Source organism: Cajanus cajan, chromosome 7 (assembly GCF_000230855.2).
Source record: "Cajanus cajan strain Asha chromosome 7, NIPB_CcT2T_4, whole genome shotgun sequence".
Classification (NCBI taxonomy): Eukaryota; Viridiplantae; Streptophyta; class Magnoliopsida; order Fabales; family Fabaceae; genus Cajanus; species Cajanus cajan.
This window is the reverse complement of record NC_138523.1, coordinates 48696560-48719999: the sequence shown is the minus strand read 5'-3', so window position 1 is coordinate 48719999 and position 23440 is coordinate 48696560. Positions and strand designations below refer to the sequence as shown.

Sequence of the window (23440 nt, the reverse complement as noted above, 5' to 3'; positions counted from 1 at the left end):
TCTCACATTGTGGTTTCTACCCTTCATGGTTCAATCTGGGATGGTGGCTTATGTATCATGGAAATGGGTCTCAACTCTTCACAATATTAGAAATTTAGAATCATTAACGCTTCAATTTCTTGATAGGAAACAAGTGATAAATAGGTAAGGGAGGTGTAAAAACAAGTGTATGTATTTGATAGAGACATGACAGAAGAGAAAAATAAAAAGTAATGTAACCTACAAACTAATATAGCCTACAATACAATATTTAATTGACTGAATACGTACGTTATTTAATCGATTAAAGCCCATGACTAATATACACTTATCACATTCATTTACATGATTTCATCAAAAAAATAAAAAATAAGTTATTTTATTTAATTAATCAAGTTTAAAATAAATTATTTATTTAATTATCTTTTTAAGGAAAAATATGTTTTTAGTCATTCTAAAATTTTTAAAATTTGGATTTTGTCCTTCTAAAATTTTTTTGTTCTATTTTAATTTCTCTAATTTAACAATGCATCAGTTTTGGTCCATAATTCTGTTAGTCCTTTCAAATGGTTAGAAAACATTATTTAGACCATTTTGAAGTTCAAAAGTAATGTATTTTCAAATTATAAAAGAAACCAAAAATAGAACAAATATTTTTTAAGGGACCAAAATTCAGCTCAAGAAATTTTAGAATAACTAAAAATATATTTTAATTATTATTATTTTATTTCTCTTAAACTAAATACTTTTTCTTTCACTATAATAATTTCTCATCGATTTCTATTACTCTATTTTTCTCTTCTCAATTTCTATCTAGTATATTTTTCATCTATTTCTACCATTCCTACCGGTACTTGTAAAAATAGTATTATATAAAGTATTTTTTTACTTATATAAATTTTTATCAATGTCTTATAACAAATTTGATTACACATGAAGAGTGGAAAGATTCTAATCCAATGCTTGTTGACCATTATTTCTCAAATTTTTTTTGTGACACATTTCTTGGTTCTTTGCGAATATATTGTTTATTGTAGATCTCCCATATTCTTGATAAAATGAAATTCCTTTATCCATTGCAATTCAAGTTCAAACGAGACTTACGAAAGTAGCTTTGTGAAGCTAGTAATTGAAATTCTTTCCTCAAGGAAAAATATTTTACTGATTTTTTATCATTTAAAACAAATGATACATGTCATTCTTACACACACACACCAAATAGTTGGTTTTTCTCCGTCAAAAAGAAAGAAAAAAAAAGGAAGTTGATTTTTCATCATAATTTATTTAATTTGTTCAAAGTTTCATCATTTTAGTAGTACATTTTTTTTATTAATATTCTAAAACGTGTGAGATTATAAAAGTGAAATTTATCACCTCGCTTTGTTTTCTACCGTTCTTTCCACTATCACTTAATAGCAAGATATGAGATTTAAGTTTCACGTTGAAGTAAGATATCATGGGATGTTGATTTATGGATTAGCCTCTTAACACGCAATAACTAAGTAACTAACATTTCTATTGTGCTTAATTTCCCAGGCCATTTTTTTTTGAATATTTAATACTAATAGTAAAGATAGAATGCGACAGAATGCATTCAGATGAAGTATATAAAACAAATTTACCATTTTAATAGTAAAAGTCAGTCGATCGATCAGAAATTATTATTAATAAATTTTAGGATAATTATTTTAAAAATATCAATAACATTGTTTAATTTATTTGTTGCCCCCGGAACTTTTTAAATTAAGGGTTAGTGCCAAATAATAACGTGGAGTTGCAGTCTTTGCAAATTGCAACTAGTGGTGGATTGTTATTATTATTTTTTATTTTTTATTTTGATCCAATTACACAGAATCAAACTTGAGTCCTACACTCCCACATCGAGATTACGCGAGTATGACGTGGATTTTGCATGAGTTTTTGCTATCCCACTTCCATGGACTTGTGTGGTTATCCGAATTTTTTGTTTTTCTTTTGATCTGCAGAGAAAATTGTATATATTTTGATTTTGGACATTATTCTAGGCAATTTGAATATAGTGTTTGATTAAGAATTACTTAAGCTAAGTTAAGAATTAATCAACATTATAAAAACAAATTGTTATTGATACGTGTTAAGAGATAATGAACATAAATAACAGACGGAGAGAGTTTTTCTTCCAATAGAAATGACAAATATGGAAACTTCCATGAGCACGGAATTGATATTGCTTTTGCTTTAGTTCTATTTTTTTATTTTTTTGATGTATTAGTTACATGCTCTTTGCATCTGCCATCTGGTTTGTTGTGGTGTTTGGAATTTGCTTATAGGAAGGAAATTTCTGTAGAAAATGCCACTCCATACGGCTTTCACGAAAATGATATTTACGTCTTCTCAAGAAAAATGAAATATCTGGTGCAGTGGAATTATGTTAATTACTTTGATACAGGAACCTAAACTTTTTTTAGTACATTATCATTTCTCCTTTTGTGAGCTTAAACATCACTCTACCTAAACAGACTTGTCATTATAATATATATTTAAACTTTTGTCCTTCTTAATTAGTGTTTTTTGACACCTGCATGTTAATTCTTAAGAAAGAAAAAATGGGAAAAATATATTTAAAAAGTAAAATGAAGTGAGTGTAGTTAAGAGGAAGGAAGTAAATGTATGATGGTGTGGTTTGGTAAATGGAGTGAGGAGTGTGTTGTAAATGCATTGAGTGAGAAGGAGACAAAACATTTATATGGCCGGCAACTCGAAAGGCAACACAGTATGATGTTGTGTTGTGTGAACAAGAAACGGCGCGTGGACTCAATCTATCTTAGGACACATTAAAGAATAAGAAAGAAAGTGCACAAGGAAATACGACATTTGTCCTAACCATTCCAAAACTCTCAACCGCTTGGACTACCTGCCACCCTCACCTCTTTGTCTTTCCATTTCTATCTTCATCCTTTGAAAGGGAGAGACAATCATGCTCGAATGATTCTCGTTGGAGCCTCAGAGAGAAAAACAAACACATGGCTTCTGCTTCAAGAGTTGGGAGTAGCAGCTACGATTACTCCTTTAAGGTTTTGTTGATCGGTGATTCTGGCGTTGGCAAGAGTAGTCTTCTCCTCACCTTCATCAACAATTCTAACTCCATCCATCATCTCTCCCCCACCATTGGTACTTTCTTTCTTCATTCTTTACTTTCATCTTTATTTCTCATTTTTTTTTACCATGTTGTTGGTCCCAAAGAAAAGTTCTTTCTTTTCATCTATTGACCAATCATCTTTGGAGGGGTTCATCCAAAATCATTTTTTTTTTCTATCCTTAAGTCTTGATCTTGGTACCTTACTTGAGAAATTTAAACTCGGGTCAATTTGGAACAAGGACATGTTGGTTAGTTTCCTTCTCTTTCTTGCTTAGGAAAATGGAACAGGGTGGCATGGGATCACACGTATGTTTACTGGGTTTGGTTCTGGCCACGTTCTTGCAAAAGGCTCTCATATGTTGAAAAGTTTTTGTTTGACGTTTAAAGTGGACGACTGAAAGTGTCTAACGTTTCAGAGAGTCATGCATTCTTGTCGAAAGTACTTACCGAGTCACCTTTCTTTCGGTTTTCAGTTCTGTTATGGACTTTTTGGTCTTTTTTGTATTTTATTCCAACAGGTGGTTCCGTTTTCTTGTTTTACTTTTGGATACCCGCATCTTCTTCTTGGACCTTATGCCAACCTTGATTCTATGGATTTGGTTTGACTTGTGTCGGAGGAATACTATTTTAAACCCGTCTTGCGAACAACTTCTCTGGTTGTAGAAGAAGAATCTCTTGGATGGTCTACTTAGAATTGAAATTGGACATGGTCATTCATACCTTAAAGAGTGTTTGCAAACAACTTTTCTGACACCTTAGAGAGTGAATTTTTTTTTTTTAATTTTCATTTTTAATTAATGTTTTTTTACTAATAATTGCAGAAGTACCATATTGTTTTCATCAAGTTTTCAATATTCTGTTTTCATTACATTTTCAAGATTTAGAGAAGGAAATTTCCTTCCCAAAATCTTGAAAACAATGTAACATTTTTTAATTATCCGTGAAAAGATATCAATTGCAAAAGAAAACAGGAAAACTAAACTATTGCTTAACTTTTTTGATGTTCAATGTCATATTCGTTAAAATTTGCTAAATCACCCCATTCCTTTTATTTATTTATTTATTTTTATTTTTTTGAGGAATTTTATTATTTTCATTATCAATATCTTATTTTAAACTTTAACTAATTGATCCATTGCATTTGGCTAAATGGTGCATTCGTCTAGTGCGGTGATTTCTAGGCCATAGACCTTCTTTGTTCACTGTTTTTATTTATCTCATACATTATCTTATTTTGAGGCATTTGACATTATATTTTATACTTCCTATATGATTGAGTGATTCACAGCATAAGGAATTTGCATTTGTTACGTACTGAGCTATTGGTTCTTAAATCATTTAAGGTGTGGATTTCAAGATAAAACTTTTTACAGTTGGTGGCAAAAGATTGAAGCTTACTATTTGGGACACAGGTAACTGACTTCTAGTTATTTGATCGCATTTCCTTTTTCCTTTTTTGTTTTGCTGAAGAGTTTTGTTATACGTATATATGTAGTCAAGAATTTTCATTTTTCTACCTCAATTTTCTCTTTATCTGGAAAATTGTTGTAATGATAATAATGCTTTCTTGTCTATGTCATTTATAAACTAATATGTCTTGTAGAAGTGATGTTTTTTAGATCTCATTTTGTCCTTAGTTAGGACTTAGTACAGGACAGGGAGATGTCAGTACAACATTAGTTCTTTGCCAAATTAAATATTAAGAAAGATGAAGGTGAAAACATGAAAATAACTTAAAATATGAGGATAGAGCAAGTGGGGATGTTAGACAAAGATTGGTTATTCCTTCTACTTTCTGAAATATTTCATTACATTCTACTTTGATCAGCACACTCAGACAATGTTATAAGACAATGTTAGTGATGCAAAATTTTAATCTTTTAATGTGAATACATTTTAAAGTCTGAAATAAAGGCTAAGCATGAATGTGTAACATGAAAGTTACTGAAATTTCAGACTCGGTAATGATGAGTGGTTGAAAGTTACTACAAACCAAACATGTATAGGAGAATGTTACAGGAAGGGGATAAGGGGACCTTGATGGGTGAGAAGCACTTTGGCTTAGTTTCTACATTCCAGTCTAAGTCAGTTAGGATTAGATTGTAGTTTCTACTTTGGTTTAGATGAAAACTTGCAGTGGTGACTTATTGCCATTAGATTATAATCTTAATTTTATTTATTTTTTTGCAGCTGGACAAGAGAGGTTTGGAACAGTAATAAGTTCTTATTACAGAGGCGCACATGGAATCGTTCTTGGTATTCAATCTATCTATATATGAAAAATAAATTTATTTATTTTTATATATACTTAGATCTAAGAAATTTAAACATGTATTTTTATGGAGGTTATTTTTACAATCTATTGTATGCATTTGCACGTTAGATGACTTTTCTCTCCTTTTTTAACTCTATATGTAGTCCTTTATAATAGTATCAATGTTTAGATATTGTATAATTTGATATTCACACTTATTTACAGGTTATTATTGAATAAAACAGTAAAAAATTTGCCCAGAATATAAATTGGGGATAAAAATATTTTATAACTGAAGACGCCAATATGTTGAAATATTTGTACTTTGAAAATAATCGAAGATGAAAAGGATACAATGTTGTTATTTGAATCCCATTTCAACATACATCAGTAATCACTAGCCAGCTTTTGGGTTTAAATTCACAATTTTTTTATCCCTCCTGGATTCATTAAAGAAATAATTTATCCATATAAGTATTATTGTTGTGAAATTTGCATTGTCCATTATTGTGGTATGTCCTACAAGTTTGAAGTAAGCATGTACAAGCTCTTTCATTAACTATCACTTTTTTTTTTTCTGCTTTTGATCATTTGTCCTGTAAGCTATGCTGCACTACTCTTATTCTTATTGTAATGCTTGGATGTACTAATATACCCCGGAGGTTCTTTGCTATAAATGTGCATGATAAACCTTTTTCTGTTTCACTGCTTATTCATGTAATGCAGATTACTTATTTGAATACTTTATACTAGAAAGAGACAATATGTAGGCTGTTGCTTAAAGCACTGTGCATTGCCTCTAACCTAAACAAGTATTCAATTCACTCGTGTTTAAAAAAGAGGAATGGTATTATTTTTTTTGGTCTATGAACAAAGAGGAATTGTATATGTACATTATACAATTGTATAGTAATTTCAGTCAATCACCACTTAATCAACTCCAACCGATAAGACTCGGTCAATTACATTTGATTTTATGGTCAGCACTCAGCACTTCCTAAATTCATCAGACATTCTTTAATGCTTTTCTATACACTTTAAATGGTTGAGTTGTTCAAAAGAATGCTTGTACTTGCATAAATGTGGTGCTCACTCTGCTTTTCAGTTTGCCTTTAGTGTTGGCATGACATCTAATAGCTTTTTTCCTTCAATTTTCTGTTTAGTCTATGATGTGACACGACGTGAGACATTTACAAACCTCATCGATATATGGGCAAAAGAAGTTGAGCTTTATTCCACTAATCATGATAGCATCAAAATTCTTGTTGGCAATAAGGTGGATAAGGTAAACTTTGTAGTGAATGAGTTTTGCAGTGCGTTCCTTACTCGGGAAAAGACATTAACCATATATTATGCTACCTTTTTCTCAGACTAACTGATTTTTATGTAATAATTTGTTTTGGTTATAATAGAACTTCGATTTGTTCCTCAATATAATTTTCTTGCATTTCATTGTTTCGATTTTGAAGACTGTTAGTTGTATTACTTTTCAGGAGAGTGAAAGAGCCGTAAGCAAAGAAGAGGGTATGGCTCTTGCACAGGAGCATAGATGCTTGTTCCTAGAGTGTAGTGCTAAAACTAGAGAAAATGTTCAGCAATGCTTTAATGATCTCACATTAAAGGTATATATGATCTTAATACATCTCTGATGCACTAGTTGCTTTGATGTACTCTGTTTTAGCTATATTCCATCTGTGATATTTGTGCATATAATAATTTTTGGGTGTTGTTAGGTAAGTTAGTTACTTGCACAGAAGACAGAGAAATGTGTCTTTTCATAGCTATAATTTTAGTAGAAATAAAGTTCCTAATCGGTGTTATTTAACACAATATTTCTCTCCTTTTCCTTTCTGCATGTAGTTTAAAAATTTTAACAACCTATCACTTGCTAAATTCTTTGTTCTTTCATTTAACATTTGCAGATGTTAGATGTGGCAAGTTTAAGGGAAAAGGGATCTGTCGCAGTGAAAAGACAAAAGCAAAAACACATATATGAGACATCTCGAAGTGGTGGTTGCTGTTCTTAATAAATATGGTGCAACATGAACGTGCAATAGATTTTGCAATAGGGATACTATAGTTATTAGCAGGTCTTTGTATCATATCAAGTGTCACAATCAGATAGTTTGGAGGATCATATGCTCCAGTATTTTTTCCATAACTTCCACAAGAGGATGCTTGAGATGGATATTGCTCTCATTATCTTTTGGAGCCCCAGTATAGCAAATTTTATGGTAGCCAAGATGATCACAAAAGGTTTTCAATATGTTATGCTTTTTTCTTCTGTTATAGTTTTGAAAACACAACACCTATGGTATTGTACATCATGTGTAAATATATCCTCTATGAATGTATTAGGGTTGGTTTGAGATTTGGTTAGGTTAGGATATACAGCAAAATTACGTGTACTATTTTGGGTTTGGTCTTTTTCCACCCAGATAACCTTTGATGAGAAAATATTTTGTATTCATGTCATATATCTGCATTTCTTTTCAACCCTCAAAACCACTTTAAAATGATGTTTAAAGCTTGGTCTATTTTACGATTTCTTCATAATTGCGATCAAGCTTTCACTTCTCGTCGAGTAAAAATGATCATGGGATGGAAACAAAGCTCATCAAATACTCGTTGAATTGGGGGTAGTGACCAGCTATGAAGCACCGATACTTCAATTTGCTTCACGTATCCGTATCCGATACGTATCCGACACGATACTCTTGGATACTTCACCGATACGTGTCAATGAAGTATCCTAACTTTTGAAAATATTATGAAAATTTTATTCAATCTCGATATTCTCAAATACTTCACCGATGCTTATCGGTGATACGTATCATTAAAGTATTCAAATTTTTGAAAAATTATGAAATATCCATTACAACTAAATAAGATATATAAACATTTTTAATATAAAAACATAGAAATATTGGTCCTTGATAAACTGTAAATGAAAATTGTCTTCTACTTCTACATAGATAATTTTAAGAAAGGAATGAAATTGATAATATTATTTCTATTTGTAAAATAATAAAAAATAATTTATGATGAAATGGTTTATATTTATTTTTAGTAATGTACAATAAGTATGTTTTTAATTTGGATTTGCAAAATAGCAATTATATATTTAATGTTTATGAATGTTGATCAAAATTACAAGTACACAATTATTATGTTGTATGAATATTGATATATATGACGACACGTATCTTACAAGTATCGTATCCTATCTATCTTAAAATAAGCGTATCGCCGTATCAGATACGTGTCGTATCCGATACACGTATCGTATCTGTGCATCATAGGTGACCAGTGAGTGACAGAAAACAAAATCCAATTCCATTGAATGATATCGATCCTCAAATTGTTAATAATAAGAAATATGAATAACATCAAAATATTTAATATTATATTTTGTAATTAATAACTATAATATCAACTAATATTATTTTACATATTTTCAAGTTTTTATTCACTTTCAATTTTCAATATTTAATTTTATTGCTTTTATAAAATAGCATCATTTAAGTCGTTTGCATTATATTATTTTCATTTTTTTAAACCAAGTTATTATGTTACAGTCTTTTACACACTTAATTTTTTTGTGATATTTTTATGGAATAAATATGTTTCAAGTCTCCTCAAATTAATAAGCTATTGTCTAGTATTAGTTCTAAAAAAAAATAATCTCTTTTGATAGAATGATTAGCATTGAGGAAACTCAAGGAGAAATATAGACAGTAAAATCATCATAATACAATCCTGCAACACATGGATGGTTATGTGGGGTATAGGTAACTTGTAAGTAGGTAACCAATCTTTCTCATTTTCAGACATGAAAATACTTGTAAGTTTGTTTGCATACAACTTAAAAATGTTTTGAGAGTTTTTCTATTAAGAAATAATCTTTATTTTATTTTATTAAGTAGAAAAACATTAAAAAATACTTCTAAATTTGTATGTAAATAGAGTGTATATCTGAGTTGCATTTGATTTGATCTCATATATGAAGACATGTATTTCTGTAGCTTGAAGCCTCAGCATGCAGTCTCTCTCATTAGCTAGTGGTGGATACGTTGAGATAGATAGAGGTAGTTTGAAAACAAGTGATTTGGACAACATCTTCTGGTCTTAATCAATGACTTGGCCACATATTTGAGAATATGCGCTTCTACATGATTTATGACAAGTGGTTTGTTTGGTTAATTGTTTAAAAACCAAAAAAGTTAAGGTGCACAATGCATCTAATTTTGTGATTAACTGTCATGCCGTTGGATAAGACATAAACTAGGGAACAAAATGCATAGGTTGATGACAAGATGAGCACTTATATAAGTTATATTTCCTTACACGTTGGGCTGTTATATCATATACTTTTACTTCTTTTCGTGCACGTTGGGATGTTATGATAGTATCTTAATATTTAGTAATCTATTTCTTTTATTTTTTTCTCCTTTAGTTTGGACAGAGATGGACGTTTGAACCAGGATTTTCATTTCAACCTTAAAATTACAGCCACTTTTGTCTAATTTATCAATGAGATATATTAATTGAAAACAGATTATGACATGTATATATGACATGTATTTTCGTGTATATATGCATATATATATATATATATATATATATATATATATATATATATATATATTTGCATGCATGCACTTTTAGTGAGGAGAGATCAAATTTATTATGAGAGTAGTTCTTTAGTCTCTACTACAATAACTCTTCATGTAAATATCCAATTTTAGATATAGAAAATTATATGTATAAATAATTTGATAAATACGTGTTATTTAACTAATGACTGATGTTTAATTATCATTTTAGACATGAAGTTACAACTAAAAATATCATTTTCTCCTTATAGTGAGTTGACTAAATAAGAAAATTATAACTCCTAATATTATAATTTATTTTACCAAATTTTAGCTAATTAGACAAACATTTGTAATTGTTTAATCTTATAATTTCTATTTACTTATTTTTTTTCTTCTTCTAAAAGTGCATCATTCATTTTATTAGTTATTTTTGGAGGAACTTTCATCCTTTCCCTCTCTCTGTATATTAAATTATAATAATCTATTCAGTAAATTAAAAGTTTTTTTACTGAAACTTTAATAATAAGTATATTTTTTTTTAAAATTTAAATAATATTCTATACTTTAATAAATAAAATTCAATTCAACATATATTATACTTTTTTAAAGATTAAAATATATTTTTAGTCATTTTTTTTATATTTTAGTTTGACATCAGTTTATTTTTTATCTTTTACTTTAACTTTCAAGTGTCTCTATTAGACAAGATTGTTTGCATCACTATATACTAACTCGGTGAACTTGCTCAAATGTGAAAAATTACAAGAGATATCACGTCATATGAATATTTATTGCATTAACCAAATTTAATGCTATTACTTTCATTATTCTCTGATATAAACAAAAACAACTGATTTTACATATACACATATATTAAAAAAGTTAATTATTTGTATCAAATTTTATCATTTTCATAATATTTTTCTTAAGTTGTTCTTATTATAAATATAAAAAAAGTGTAATTAAAAAATCATGCTTAAAATGAGGGATATTTTAAAGAGAATATCATTAAATGAGACAAAATAGTTAAATTTATTTATATTTAAATAAAATTGTTTTTGTGTGTGTGTGTGTTTTTTTATACTTATAATAAAAAAAAGTAACACACAAAATTGATAAAAGGATCGATTTTATTTAATGGAGATACAGGTGCCAAAGCAATTTTTTTTTACATATGAATTTATCATAAATTATATATTTAAGTACTATATATTTTAATATATAAATTATATTAACTAAAAAGTTATATGTAAATGAATATTTTTGAACATATAATATTCATTTATGAAAAACAATTTATACTTTAAAGTAAGATAATTATTAATTTTTGATAATTTATTTTAAAATTATTAAATTTAATTTAAAAGTATATAATAAATACAAATTGAAATAGATAAGAAATTAAAAAAAAATATTAAAAAATTTCTCATTAATAAATGTATAAAAACGTTTTCCTTTAAAAGAAACTCTTAAAAATACTATTGTTAAAAATATTTATTCATAATTATTATATAAGGGTGAATTATATAAATTATATTGTGATTCAAATTTTTAGAAAATATTTTTTTTAAACATATGTAATGAATTATATTTTAAATTTATGACAAATATTTATATTGCGATGCAGATTATTTTTAATTATTAAACTTATTTTAAAAATATTAAAATTTAATTTAAATACAAGATAAAAAAGATAGATCGAAAACATTGAGAAGTTGAAAACATTTCTAAAATGATTGTTGTAGAAAATGAACTTCTAAAAATATTTTTATTTGAGAATTATTGCTAAAAGTACAATCAAAATAAACTTATTTTATATAAACTATCATAAAAAAATATTTTGTGTCTTTGTGTATTTTTTAATAAATAAAAATAAAAGATAATTAATTATGATTGAAGAATAATATTCTATGATTTGATGTAAAAAATAGTTAGTAATTAATAATGGGAGACCATTTTTGAGTAGTTTATAAAGGATAAAATGGGATATAATGTAAAAGTTATAAAGATAGTCTAAAAATTTTGTACATTAAAAACAAATATCTCCTTTTATTATTATTATTATCAATTATACATATAAATTATATATAATTTTTTAATAAATAAATATTTTATCATATAAATTATATTTTATCCTTACTTACTATTTATAAAGGTGATATATTTTTTTATATACACATTTTATTGACTATTTTATCTTTTAACTTTTAAAATACTATTTCTCTTTCATACGTTTTTATTTAGTTATATTTTTTTTTCTCTACCTCTTTGTAAATTTATTTTTCAAATATCTCTCATCCTTTAAATAACTATTCAAAAATCATTCACATTCTCTAATTGTTAACTACTAACACATATTTAACACAAATTATTTTATTTACTTATTTAATTTTTTTTATATATAAAATACATGAAGGTATGAAGTACCTTTTTTATGCTACCATTTATAATAAATGATATAACGTTACTTTAACTATCCTTAAGCTCTTTCAAAAGATAATAAGTTCAGATTTTTTAAAATACTTTAAAAAAAATAGTTAAAATTTTTTTGTTAAAAAATGATTTCCATAAATATTTTTTTAAGATAATTATTCTAATTTATATATATGGATGATATTAAAATTTAATTTAGAGATAAAGATAAAAATATAGATTAAAAGAATTAAGAGATTTAAAAAATTTTCTAAAAATAATTTCAGGATAAATATTTAAATTTACATATATAAAAGATTATAGCTTCTTATTTGAATATATAAAAATATCCTAAAAATTTAGTTTATCTTTTAATATTTTTTTTATCTCTTGGAATTAATTATCAGTTGCTGCTCAAGCATCTAAGAATTATGCTAGGTCCTCTATTTTTTATCATCCCAAGTTGTGTTACTCATAGAATTTCTATTGAAATGATAAGTCTGTTTCTCTAAAAAAATAATAAATTAATTATCATATTTCTTTATCATTTTATGATTTGCCTAAAAATTGGCTTAATGCGATAATTTATAGAAATAGTTTATTTAGAAAGAGATTTGATCCAACAGAAAAATTTTAAAAATTAGTAATATATCATTTTCTTTTAGATAAGATAGGCTCCAGAACCAGAAACACAGTTTAAAATTTGTAATTTGTAAAATTAACAAGAAAGATTATAAATTTGAATAAAAGATTGCAAAATCCAATATCAATTCAAATTGATAATGTTATAGGCCGGCTGTTGTATTTAAATTTAACCCAATCTCTCGGACTTTTCTTCCTTATATTTAGCAATTGATAGATTAATTCAAAGCTATTTAAACTGTTGAGTGTTGAGGCCATGATCTTCAAACTTAACGATTAAGAGCCACTTTTAGTCACATCCTTAGCAACAATGGCTGCAAGTTCAGCTTCTCCTCAACTGAAACTTGTTACATGTGCCATTCTGCTGTTACCACTCTTTGTCACTACAGTCACCAGTGATGATATATTCCTTGATTGGCACGTTTCTGCTGATTTCAACTTAAAGCCTGTTTCTATTGATCAACCGGTGGGATTATAGCCTTTGATATATTCATCTTTTTTATTTGTTTGAGTAATACATCGTGGCCTAATTTCGTTGCTGATATGATTTACAGGTGATAACAATCAATGGCATGTTCCCGGGACCCCTTATAAATGCAACAACAAATGATGTTGTTCATGTCAATGTTTACAATAATTTGGATGATCCCTTGCTGTTTACATGGTATATAATATCTACTCCTGGCCTTGGACAAATACTCTACAGTTTTCCAAGATTCATATATTTTGCTTATTTTGGCACTAAACTTATAAATTTTTGGTTTTGATGTAGGAATGGCATTCAGCAAAGGCTGGATTCATGGCAAGATGGAGTGTCTGGCTCAAACTGCCCCATCCAACCTGGCAAGAATTGGACGTATGTTTTCCAAACCAAAGACCAGATTGGCACATTCTCTTACTTTCCTTCCATCAATTTCCTTAAAGCTGGTGGAGGGTTTGGTCCAATTCGAGTCAACAATCGAGCTGTGATAAGTGTTCCTTTTCCAAAACCTGAGGCAGAGTATGATGTTCTAATTGGTGACTGGTACAGCAGTAGCTACAAGGTAACTAAACTGACTGCTTTCTTGTTATTTGTCCATTGATACTCACATTTGAACATTGATATTACAATGGCATTAGCAATTCCATAGAATGCTAATCCATTTTATGATCTTTAATTTATTAATACTAATTCTTTGTATTTTTTTTATTTATTTACTAATCCTGACTAATGAACATTTTTATTATAATTTCAACTAGGATATTAGGTCTAGGTTGGATATGCGAGATGTTCTTCCCCCTGGTTGGATGCTAATAAATGGAAAAAGGCCATATATGCACAATTTATCTCAATCATATGAGACTTTCAATGTTACACCAGGTAAGAAGTGAATAAGAGAAGTGTTAGCGACTCACTTTATGATCATTGTCAATTAATTTAACTCCTTTATAACAATGTGTGACAGGTAAAACATATTTGCTTAGGATATCAAACGTAGGGACAGCTTGGAGCTTCAATTTCAGGATTCAAAATCATCAAATGGTTTTGGTTGAAACCGAAGGTTCTTATGTGAACCAAATACCGTTGGAGTCTCTTGACGTTCATGTAGGCCAATCCTACTCAGTTCTTGTCACAGCAAACCAATATGCTGCTGATTACTACATAGTGGCCTCTCCTAAAATGAGTGATGCCACCAATAATAGCACTCTTGTTGGCGTTGCTGTGCTTCATTATAATAACTCTACCTCACCGGCTAATGGGTCTCTCCCATGTGGTCCATATCCATATGATCTGCAGTTTTCCATCAACCAAGCAAAATCCATTAGGTAAGCATGCACAAAATGGTGCTCTCAATTTTTTTGTTGGTTTGCTTTATGTCAACATACTATAACAATGTTAGCAATAGCAATAATACCTCTAAACAACTTTGAGAAGTCATGAAAGCTTAATCTGACTTTGAGGTCATATGCAAACATTCACATTGTGGGTTTATTTGAATTGAAGGTGGAACCTAACCGCTGGAGCTGCAAGGCCTAATCCTCAGGGAACATTCAATGTATCAAATGTGACAATATCTGAGACTTTCATTCTCCAGGCATCAAAAGCAACTATAAATGGGTCATCTCGTTACACTGTCAACAACGTGTCTTACTTGACCCCAGACACACCACTCAAGCTAGCTGATTACTTTTCCAATGGAACAGGAGTATATGAACTTGATGCTTATTCTAAGAACACTTCAAATGTTAATGCTGTGCGTGGAGTTTTCGTAGCTAGTGCATTGCATAAAGGGTGGACAGAGATAGTGCTTCATAACAATTTATACATTATTGATTCTTGGCATTTGGATGGATATAGCTTCTTTGTCGTCGGGTAAGTGTAACCATAGTGATATTAATATATCGCATTACTTTACTAGTTCTGTCACTAAACAACCTGTTCATTTAAACCTTACACATGTAACACGAGCACACCACATCAAGTCTAACATATGGCAAGTGATTAAGTAATCAACTTAATGTAAAGAGTGTTACTATAAAATCATGTTCATGTAGAATACCATGCATGACAACATTTAGATAATTCGGAAGCACAAGTCAAAATGATCAGTATTATAAAATTGTCTATAAATATATATTGTTATGAACTTGAGTTCATTGTAAGTTCCACATTAGCATATTTTATTGTATATGAAATTTCATAAATCATAAATAACAAATGTTTATAACCAATGTTTGTGTTTAGAATGGGGTATGGAGAATGGAATCCAGGATTACGCTCAACTTATAACCTTTATGATCCTGTTGCTCGGTCCACTGTGCAAGTGTACCCTGGAGGGTGGAGTGCAGTGTATGTGTACCCTGACAACCCTGGAATGTGGAACCTGAGATCACAGAACTTGGAAAGCTGGTATTTAGGTGAAGAGCTTTATGTGAGGGTTTATGATGCTGATCCTGACCCTGCCAAGGAGAAGCCACCTCCACCGAATCTCCTTCGATGTGGTTAGTTCATGTTACAACTTTAATCTGTCTTCTCTTTTTCTCCTTTACAAACATTCATTGATGAATGATGATTATGAAAACAATGATTATGATAGTATTCATGGTTTTGAATGTGCACAGGCAAGTTTCAACCCCCAGCTCCAATCCCTGCTCCCTCAGTCTCTCCTGCACCAAATCCTCCATCATCCATGGCACATAATTCACATACAACAAGGTATAAACATATTTTGTGTCGTGACATCATTTATTAGTTATTGTGTGAAATGCTTAATAAGCTAATATGGGTTCTTTCTGTGTTTTCTTTGCAATACGAATAATAGGTCTGTAATTGCTGTGTTCACCACTGCCTTGAGCTTCCTCTATTTTGCTCTCCATTAATTGAGATGGTGCACCATTTGCTAAAGAGATTTGCAGACCAGCATAACAAAATAATTCTTACAGTATTTTTTTTTCTTTCTTCAAGTTTGTACATTAAGAATGAAAGCAATTCCCCATTTTTTTCCCTTTCTATTGTTACAAGTTAATTTCGTATAGAATGAAAGGTATAGGTAACAATATTGGTTACTTATTTCGTATAGAATGAAAGGTATAGAAATATGGTTTCAAGCTGTTGCAGACACAATTGTTGCCTCTTCTCTATACTCTTGTTCTCTTTAAATATTTCGGACGTACTCTTTTTTGTATACTTTATGTTCTTAATCCCTTATCACTTTTAATTTAGCATATTTTTCTTATCACTAATTAAAATATCTTTTTTTTTGTTTTATTTAAATTAAAGATTTTGTTTCAATTTTCTCAACAATCAAAATATTTTTTTAAAATTTACATAGGATAAAACTCAATTGGTATTAAGTGAAATCTATTGAGATTAGATACTCGAATTTTGTTCATTTTAATGTTTACACAAATTGATATTGTTGTCAAAATTTTAAATAATATATTTTTTTAATATAAGATAGACTCCTGTAACATAAACCTTAAAATTACTATTTTTCAAATTATCAAAAAATAAAATTATTAATTTTACATAAAGGATAACAAATCAAATATTAATCTAAATATTTTAATCGCACTTTTCTTTCTCATATTTAACCACCAACTAGATATTGATCCGTGGGATAAAAAAAATAATGAATTATTTAAATTTTATTTAATTAAAATATATTGAATATATAATTTAATTATTTAATTTGTTAATTTGCATATAATTTTTTCTATCAATAATTAATTTATTATTATAATTTTTCTCTCTAATTTTTGCATTAAAAAATATTTAAAATAATAATCTAACATAAATCTTCTTAGCATAATTATCAATATTATATTTCTTGTATAGATATTTTATATCTTTTGGAAAAAAATTAAACTTTTTCTATTAGAAGTTTTAAGACATGAAAGAACACTATCTTTTTAATATATGAGTAAGCTATATTTTGAAATTAACAGTCATATATATAATTAAATTGATCGATATGTAATTATAGATTTTTTTAACTAATTAGAATCTGGTGTTAACATATTATAAATCGTAATAAAACAAATATTATTGTAAATAATTTTATTAAATTAAACATAAATTATTATACTTAAATATGTAAAATTTAATTTAAATTTATCATAGGTAAAATATGTATAAAAAAAAGAATGAATAAGATAAAAAAAATTAATAGTGTCACAATTTTATCATGTAACCTATTATTATAAATGGTTAATTATAACAAAATTTTATGAGTTTTAATTTTAAATGAGAGCATATAAATATCATATCATTATAAATAAAGTATTTTAGATGAAATAAACATGAATTTATTGTGATTTTTAATATTCATAACATATAAAAGCATAAATTAAAATTTTAATTAAATATAATTAAGTTAATATATGCATTTGAATTTGGAATTGTATAGAATAATATAATTATGTAAAATTAATGATTGTTAATAATAGTAATTAAAATTAATTGTAAATTAAATATCACATATTATGCTGTGTAATAAAAATACAATTAATTATAATTAAAAGATATTAAATAATTATTTTTTTGTTACATAGTATATAATTTAGTTAATTGATATTTAATTATAAATTTCATCTATAATTAATTATCATTAAGTGTAAATTCAATATCAATTACAATATAATTATTATTTTTATAATCAATTTTATTGAAATAAGTGTGAACGATTGTACTTAAATATACCTAATTAGTTTAAATTTATTAAGAATTTGTAAAATAAAAAAATTAAAATAATCCTAAGCGTGTGGTTCAGCGGTAAGGGTGGATTCATGATTAAGCAAGGTCAGAGGTTCGAATCCTACCTTGTGTATGCAGCCGCGTTAAATTTTGGGATCAGCTGTCTCACCCTTTGAGGTGCCTCCAGCGAAGAGATTAGTTACCCTGGATACTCCAGGGATGAAAAAAAAAAAAATTAACATAATAAAAATATTATAATTCCACCATGAATTTCAAATGATAAATTTTAATATAAGAATTAAAGAAAAAAAAACATAATTCAAATATATAAAATATATAATTGATTAATATATCACAAATTATTTCTTACAGCATATGATTTTTCGCAAATTAAATATAACTAAACGACATTAAATAATTGATGTTTATGTTTAATAGTATAGTAGTGTAATTTAATTAATTGAAATCTAATTATAGAATTTGTATTTATAATTAATTATCATTAAATGTAAATTTAATACCAGTTACAATATAATTGTTATTCTTGTAATCTATTTTATCAAATCAATTACTATAAAACTACAATTTTATCAAATCAATTACAATATATATATGACAAATTAATTATGTTTATAATATAAAAGCTGAGATAAGAATTATCAGCATGTTACTATAAAACTAATTTTACATATTACATTAGTATAAATGTTTATATATTAATCATTTTTCATCTCGTCACATTTCTCACATAAACTCTAGAATTAATGAACATCACACTCTTATTCTATAATTACTTTTATATATTTAACTTCTTTTACTTTTGTGCATAACTTTTTTTTTCTTTATTTATTTGTTCCTTTCCTTTCCGTATTTTATTTGCATAGGAAAAAAAGAATTTATTGAAAAAACTAATTTTAAAACATCAATTAATATAAGAAAGGAAAACCGAAGTAACAAGAAATGATATTAATTATTTTTATTAGTTTCTATAGCATATGAATATTATAATTTATACAATCTATTTTCTTGTATTAATTACTAGCAATTGAGGGCGTTTTAATTAACAATCATATTACTACCGAATGCTTCATCTAGTTCCTTTTCGTTCCCAGGTAATTCTCTGAATGAGTTCTATAATTAAATCACCATGTTTCCATTTTGTTATATACATTCTCTTAATTAATGTCTACTCTCACTGTCAACTCATTACAAGGTAGAAATGTTGTTATAAACCAACTGTTGCAACAAAAATTTTAAATTTTAAATTGTTTAATGTAAATTTTAAATATATATATTTTTATATTAAATATACTTATTTCAATTTTATATAAATATTAAAATAGCCCAAAAATCAGTGTTTTTAACTATTATTTGACGAAAACGTTTTTAGCTTAGAGTTTTTTGAAGATTTTTTTTTAATCTCTTATCTCTTTTAATTTATTTTTTACTTTTAGTTTCATATAGAATGTTAATATTTTTAAATATCAATAATTAAAAATAACCTAATTTAATATAAATTATAGTTATATAAAATAAATATTTATTCAATAGCTAAAATATTAATATAAAAACAACTATTTATGACTAAAATTTGGTGGTTGAGATGTTGATAAAAGGTATGCACGTGCACGATATTTTTTTTTTATTTATTATTATTATTATTATTATTATTATTATTATTATTTTTTGTTGTTTACATCCACCTGTATTGAAACACCATGTTAGACACAAGACCCAACCAGTATTGGTTATGTAATTTTAGTCGATTCTAAATTTACATATTCTATAAATAACATTTCATTTCGATAACAGAAGACCTGTAAATCAAACAATATATTATTTGTATCACATTTTTATATTGAAATTGAAACACAGTATTTATACATGAGATTTGTAAGTTATATATATAGACAACTGCAGAAAAACAAGAGAAAGTAGAAGCTCCAATATTGGCATCTGTAAGAGATGCTTATTACAATACAAAATATAAATTAGTTATGAAAAAGAAAAACACTACGGTGAGTAACTTATAACCACAGAAAAATCTGAGTGTCTAGTTGGGATGCTGTAACACGCAAGCGTAGAAGTAACAGATAAAAGTGGTAGGTAAAGTGTGGGGTAGAGGCAAAGCATATTGAAGAGTGGTGTATTGTGTATTGTATACTATGCCTCTACAAATATACTCTTGTCTACACAAATGTTGGTGTAATCCAGAAAGGCAAAGTGTGCTTCAACAAGAAGCATTAATTCGTCTACTCTGAAGAGAACCAAGAAAAATGAATGAATGTAAATAAAAGAATCAACAAACTTTGAAACAATTGTTAGTTTGTTGCATTCAATATGAGATGTGTCATAGGTTTATGTTGCTCTGATAGTTGGTGAATGAAGTCATTTTGGGCCGAATTCAATTGCTATCTATCCTTGTACGGATCCCATCTCAAATTCGACAGGATGACATCTTTGCAGATGAAGTTCTCAGATATCCTAGGTAGATCGGCTTGGTGAATCAAGACGACCACATGACACCAATTAAATCTGTCTCATAAAATTTATACTTCAATTTTCACCCATCTAACACTCACTTTAATGATTTAGATTCATTTATTTTGAGAAAAAAAAAAAAAGAAACAGAAAAGAAAAGGAACTTTGATTATAAAATGTTTGTATATTAATAAATCTTATAAATACAATGGCCTTGATAATAATAGGTTGAGTGTAAACCTATATTTATGGAGTAACTCATTTTTCTTCAACGCCTCTTTCTGCTTCATCAAAAAGTAAAGAAATTCAAATTTTCGTATGGTTTATTAATGTGTTCAATAACTTAACAGAGCCTGGATTGTGGATTTGATCTGCTGTAATTTTGGTACTTATTATTAGGTGTAGCTAAGCCAATTTAGAGGATTGGGATGAGAAATTGATGGATGATGAAGCATGAGGTTGCTTAGGTGTAATGAGTAGGCAATTAACTAGCACAGAAAGAGAACAAGCAAAGAAAAAAACAAAATTAGCTGAACATTAGCATAATTTTTTAATGACAACATATTGGTAAAGGGGAAAAAGGACACCTTGAGGATTCATGTGGAAATAGCAGTTACTTACTGGCTTTCCCTACTTTTATTCTATTTCCATGACCAATATGGGGGGAACACACTCACACAGAGAGAGAGAGAGAAGACATGTTTTCTTGTGGACAAAACAATGAAACTTAAACAAAGACTTTTTGCATAGTACCAACACCCTCTCTGCAGTCATAATACATCACATTCTCTGGCATGGAAAAAGAGCCAAACACCAATCAAAAGCAAGTGAAAAAAGATACCCAACATGCGCTATCCATGAGTTGTAGGGGTCTTTTCACAGAACAAATTTAAACTTTCTCCAATAAACAACTGACCTCACCCATGCCTCAGGCTCGATCAAGTTGACAAAGAATCAAAAGAATCATGTCATGAAAATTATCATAACAAATGTATAGATCAAAAAAATTTTAAAAAAAATAATCAGACAACAACAGAAGTATGGCCAAAATTGCACATTAACCCAGTTTCACTTTCGCCATCATCTTGTGAAATATCATGCTAGAACCTTGTTAATAATGACAATCCACCAAAGCTGGTGCGGGGAAGACAAGACTTGTTTGTTGTTGTTGTTGTTGTTGTTGTTTCTGGCCATGTTGTTGTTGTTGCTTGGATGCGAAGGCAAACTTGGATTCTCTTTGATCATCTTCTGGAGCAGGAAGGTTGAGATCCAAATCCAAATTCAAGACATTCCTTTTCTTCCTGGGGTGATCTTCTTCCGGTTCCAAAGGCAATGGGGTGAAGGAGAGAGTGGTGGCGGCGGCAGGGATGGCGGTTCCGACCGGTGCACGGTGGCGTCTCATGTGACCTCCAAGTGCCTGTCCTGATGTGAATTCAGCACCACAGATGGAGCACTCGTGCACCTTGGACTTGTTGTTGTTGCTTGTATACAAATTCCCCTTTGAATTGTTGTTATTGAGCTGAAGGGAGAACGGTGACTTGTTGGTCTTGAATTGAAACTCTTCCTCATCTGATGACAAAAGGAGTTGGTGCTTCTTCTCTTGGCCAATTCCCATCATTGCCTTAGGCTTCTTGTGACTAGCCCTGTGGCCTCCAAGTGCTTGAAACGAAGGGAAAGTTCTGTTGCATGTCTTGCATTCATAAACATAGTACCCTGCCCTGCTAGACCCCAACGTAGCCGCTTCCAAGAATTTCCTACTGCTGTACTTGGCGTAGCTCATGCCCCCGTCTTCCTCGGCGGGCAGACGCTGCGGTTCCCGGGACTGCCCTTGTGCTAGGAGGATAAGGCAATTCGCCATATCCTCCTCTTCATCTGTGCTGTCCTGTAACCCCGCCGAGGAAGTTGTGGGGGAGCTCTGACTATTGTTGTTGTTGTTATTGTTGTTGTTATTAATACGAAGATTGTTGTTGTTGCAATCTTCTTCTTCTTCTTCTCTATCACCATCTCCTCCTGTAGAGGAATTGGCGGTGATGGAGAAGGGGATAGGGGATTGTGGCCTTACCCTTTTGGTTCTTTTGCCTTTGAGAATGTTGGTGTGATCTTTGAGTTCCTCTGGTGCTTCCATGATGGTGAAGGAGCAAAGAGAGAGGCTAGGAGAAAGGAGAGTGGGGGTTGGATGTTATATAAAGATAGGGAGTGAAGGATATAATAAGTCGGAGGAGTCAAAGGCCACCCAATGCAATACAACACTAACTGTGAAACAGCAATCCAAGTTTTGGAAGTGTTTAATTATAGGCTTAAAAATTTAGAAAACTAGAAGAGAGAATATAGCAGTCGAGAAAAAGATAGACCAAAAATAATGCAATTTAACAGAAAGTGACCAAATTTGGACAAGGGTGAACAGATTGGAAGACAAGTCCGTCTCACACTCTCTTTCTCACACTTTGCCAACGCACTTCACCAAATTAAAACAACCCAACCAAAGCTTCCTCTTCATGCTCTTTATTACCTCTCTTTTTTTCTTTTCTTTTCCTTTCCACTCCTACTCTCAGTAATTACTATTTCCCAAGGTCATGACTTTCACCACGCCCATCATCTAAATCTTCCAACCCATTTTAGTATATTCATTTTTATATCTCAAAATATTATATTTACCTAAAAATAAATATCGAATTGCTTTGCTTAAAATATTAAAATTTGAATATTGTGAATAGAAAACTATGATTGAAGAGAAAATATTTATTAAAAATAATCTCATAGAAATTAATTATTGATAAAAT

The 23440-nt window shown here is 28.9% G+C and overlaps 3 protein-coding genes across 4 annotated transcripts; 2 read left to right on the top strand and 1 right to left on the bottom strand.

The window, feature by feature from the left end:
- The first annotated feature begins 2794 nt into the window (after window positions 1-2794).
- Window positions 2795-7826, top strand: LOC109804639 (ras-related protein RABC2a). Its single transcript, XM_020366473.3, has 6 exons — window positions 2795-3129; window positions 4441-4509; window positions 5288-5353; window positions 6515-6636; window positions 6845-6973; window positions 7274-7826. The coding sequence occupies exons 1-6, from the start codon at window positions 2982-2984 to the stop codon at window positions 7376-7378; spliced, it is 639 nt and encodes a 212-aa protein (XP_020222062.1). The 5' UTR covers window positions 2795-2981; the 3' UTR covers window positions 7379-7826.
- Window positions 7827-12487: 4661 nt separating this feature from the next.
- Window positions 12488-16805, top strand: LOC109805349 (monocopper oxidase-like protein SKU5). Of its 2 annotated transcripts, XM_020367393.3 has the most exons (9): window positions 12510-13469; window positions 13558-13667; window positions 13776-14046; window positions 14243-14363; window positions 14449-14809; window positions 14988-15356; window positions 15729-15985; window positions 16106-16199; window positions 16306-16805. In XM_020367393.3, exons 1-9 carry the CDS (start codon window positions 13314-13316, stop codon window positions 16361-16363), a joined length of 1797 nt encoding a protein of 598 aa, XP_020222982.1. In that variant the 5' UTR covers window positions 12510-13313; the 3' UTR covers window positions 16364-16805. The 2 variants fall into 2 exon arrangements, with proteins under 2 accessions (XP_082916061.1, XP_020222982.1); XM_083059935.1 differs by lacking the exons at window positions 16106-16199; window positions 16306-16805 and having other exon boundaries at window positions 12488-13469; window positions 15729-15990.
- A 4357-nt stretch (window positions 16806-21162) lies between these two features.
- On the bottom strand, window positions 21163-23103 carry LOC109805298 (C2H2-type zinc finger family protein). Its single transcript, XM_020367331.3, has one exon. It carries the CDS (start codon window positions 22783-22785, stop codon window positions 21772-21774), a length of 1014 nt encoding a protein of 337 aa, XP_020222920.1. The 5' UTR covers window positions 22786-23103; the 3' UTR covers window positions 21163-21771.
- Between the last annotated feature and the right edge of the window lie 337 nt (window positions 23104-23440).

What these genes read in the sequence shown, in the direction of transcription:
- LOC109804639 (XM_020366473.3), top strand. Translation starts at nt 2,982, where the DNA reads ATGGCTTCTGCTTCAAGAGTTGGGAGTAGCAGCTACGATTACTCCTTT. An exon ending in TCATCTCTCCCCCACCATTG is followed by an intron (nt 3,130 to 4,440) that starts GTACTTTCTTTC and finishes AAATCATTTAAG; the next exon opens with GTGTGGATTTCAAGATAAAA. An exon ending in TTGGCAATAAGGTGGATAAG is followed by an intron (nt 6,637 to 6,844) that starts GTAAACTTTGTA and finishes ATTACTTTTCAG; the next exon opens with GAGAGTGAAAGAGCCGTAAG.
- LOC109805349 (XM_020367393.3), top strand. Translation starts at nt 13,314, where the DNA reads ATGGCTGCAAGTTCAGCTTCTCCTCAACTGAAACTTGTTACATGTGCC. An exon ending in GATCCCTTGCTGTTTACATG is followed by an intron (nt 13,668 to 13,775) that starts GTATATAATATC and finishes GTTTTGATGTAG; the next exon opens with GAATGGCATTCAGCAAAGGC. An exon ending in CATAATTCACATACAACAAG is followed by an intron (nt 16,200 to 16,305) that starts GTATAAACATAT and finishes TACGAATAATAG; the next exon opens with GTCTGTAATTGCTGTGTTCA.
- LOC109805298 (XM_020367331.3), bottom strand. Translation starts at nt 22,785, where the DNA reads ATGGAAGCACCAGAGGAACTCAAAGATCACACCAACATTCTCAAAGGC.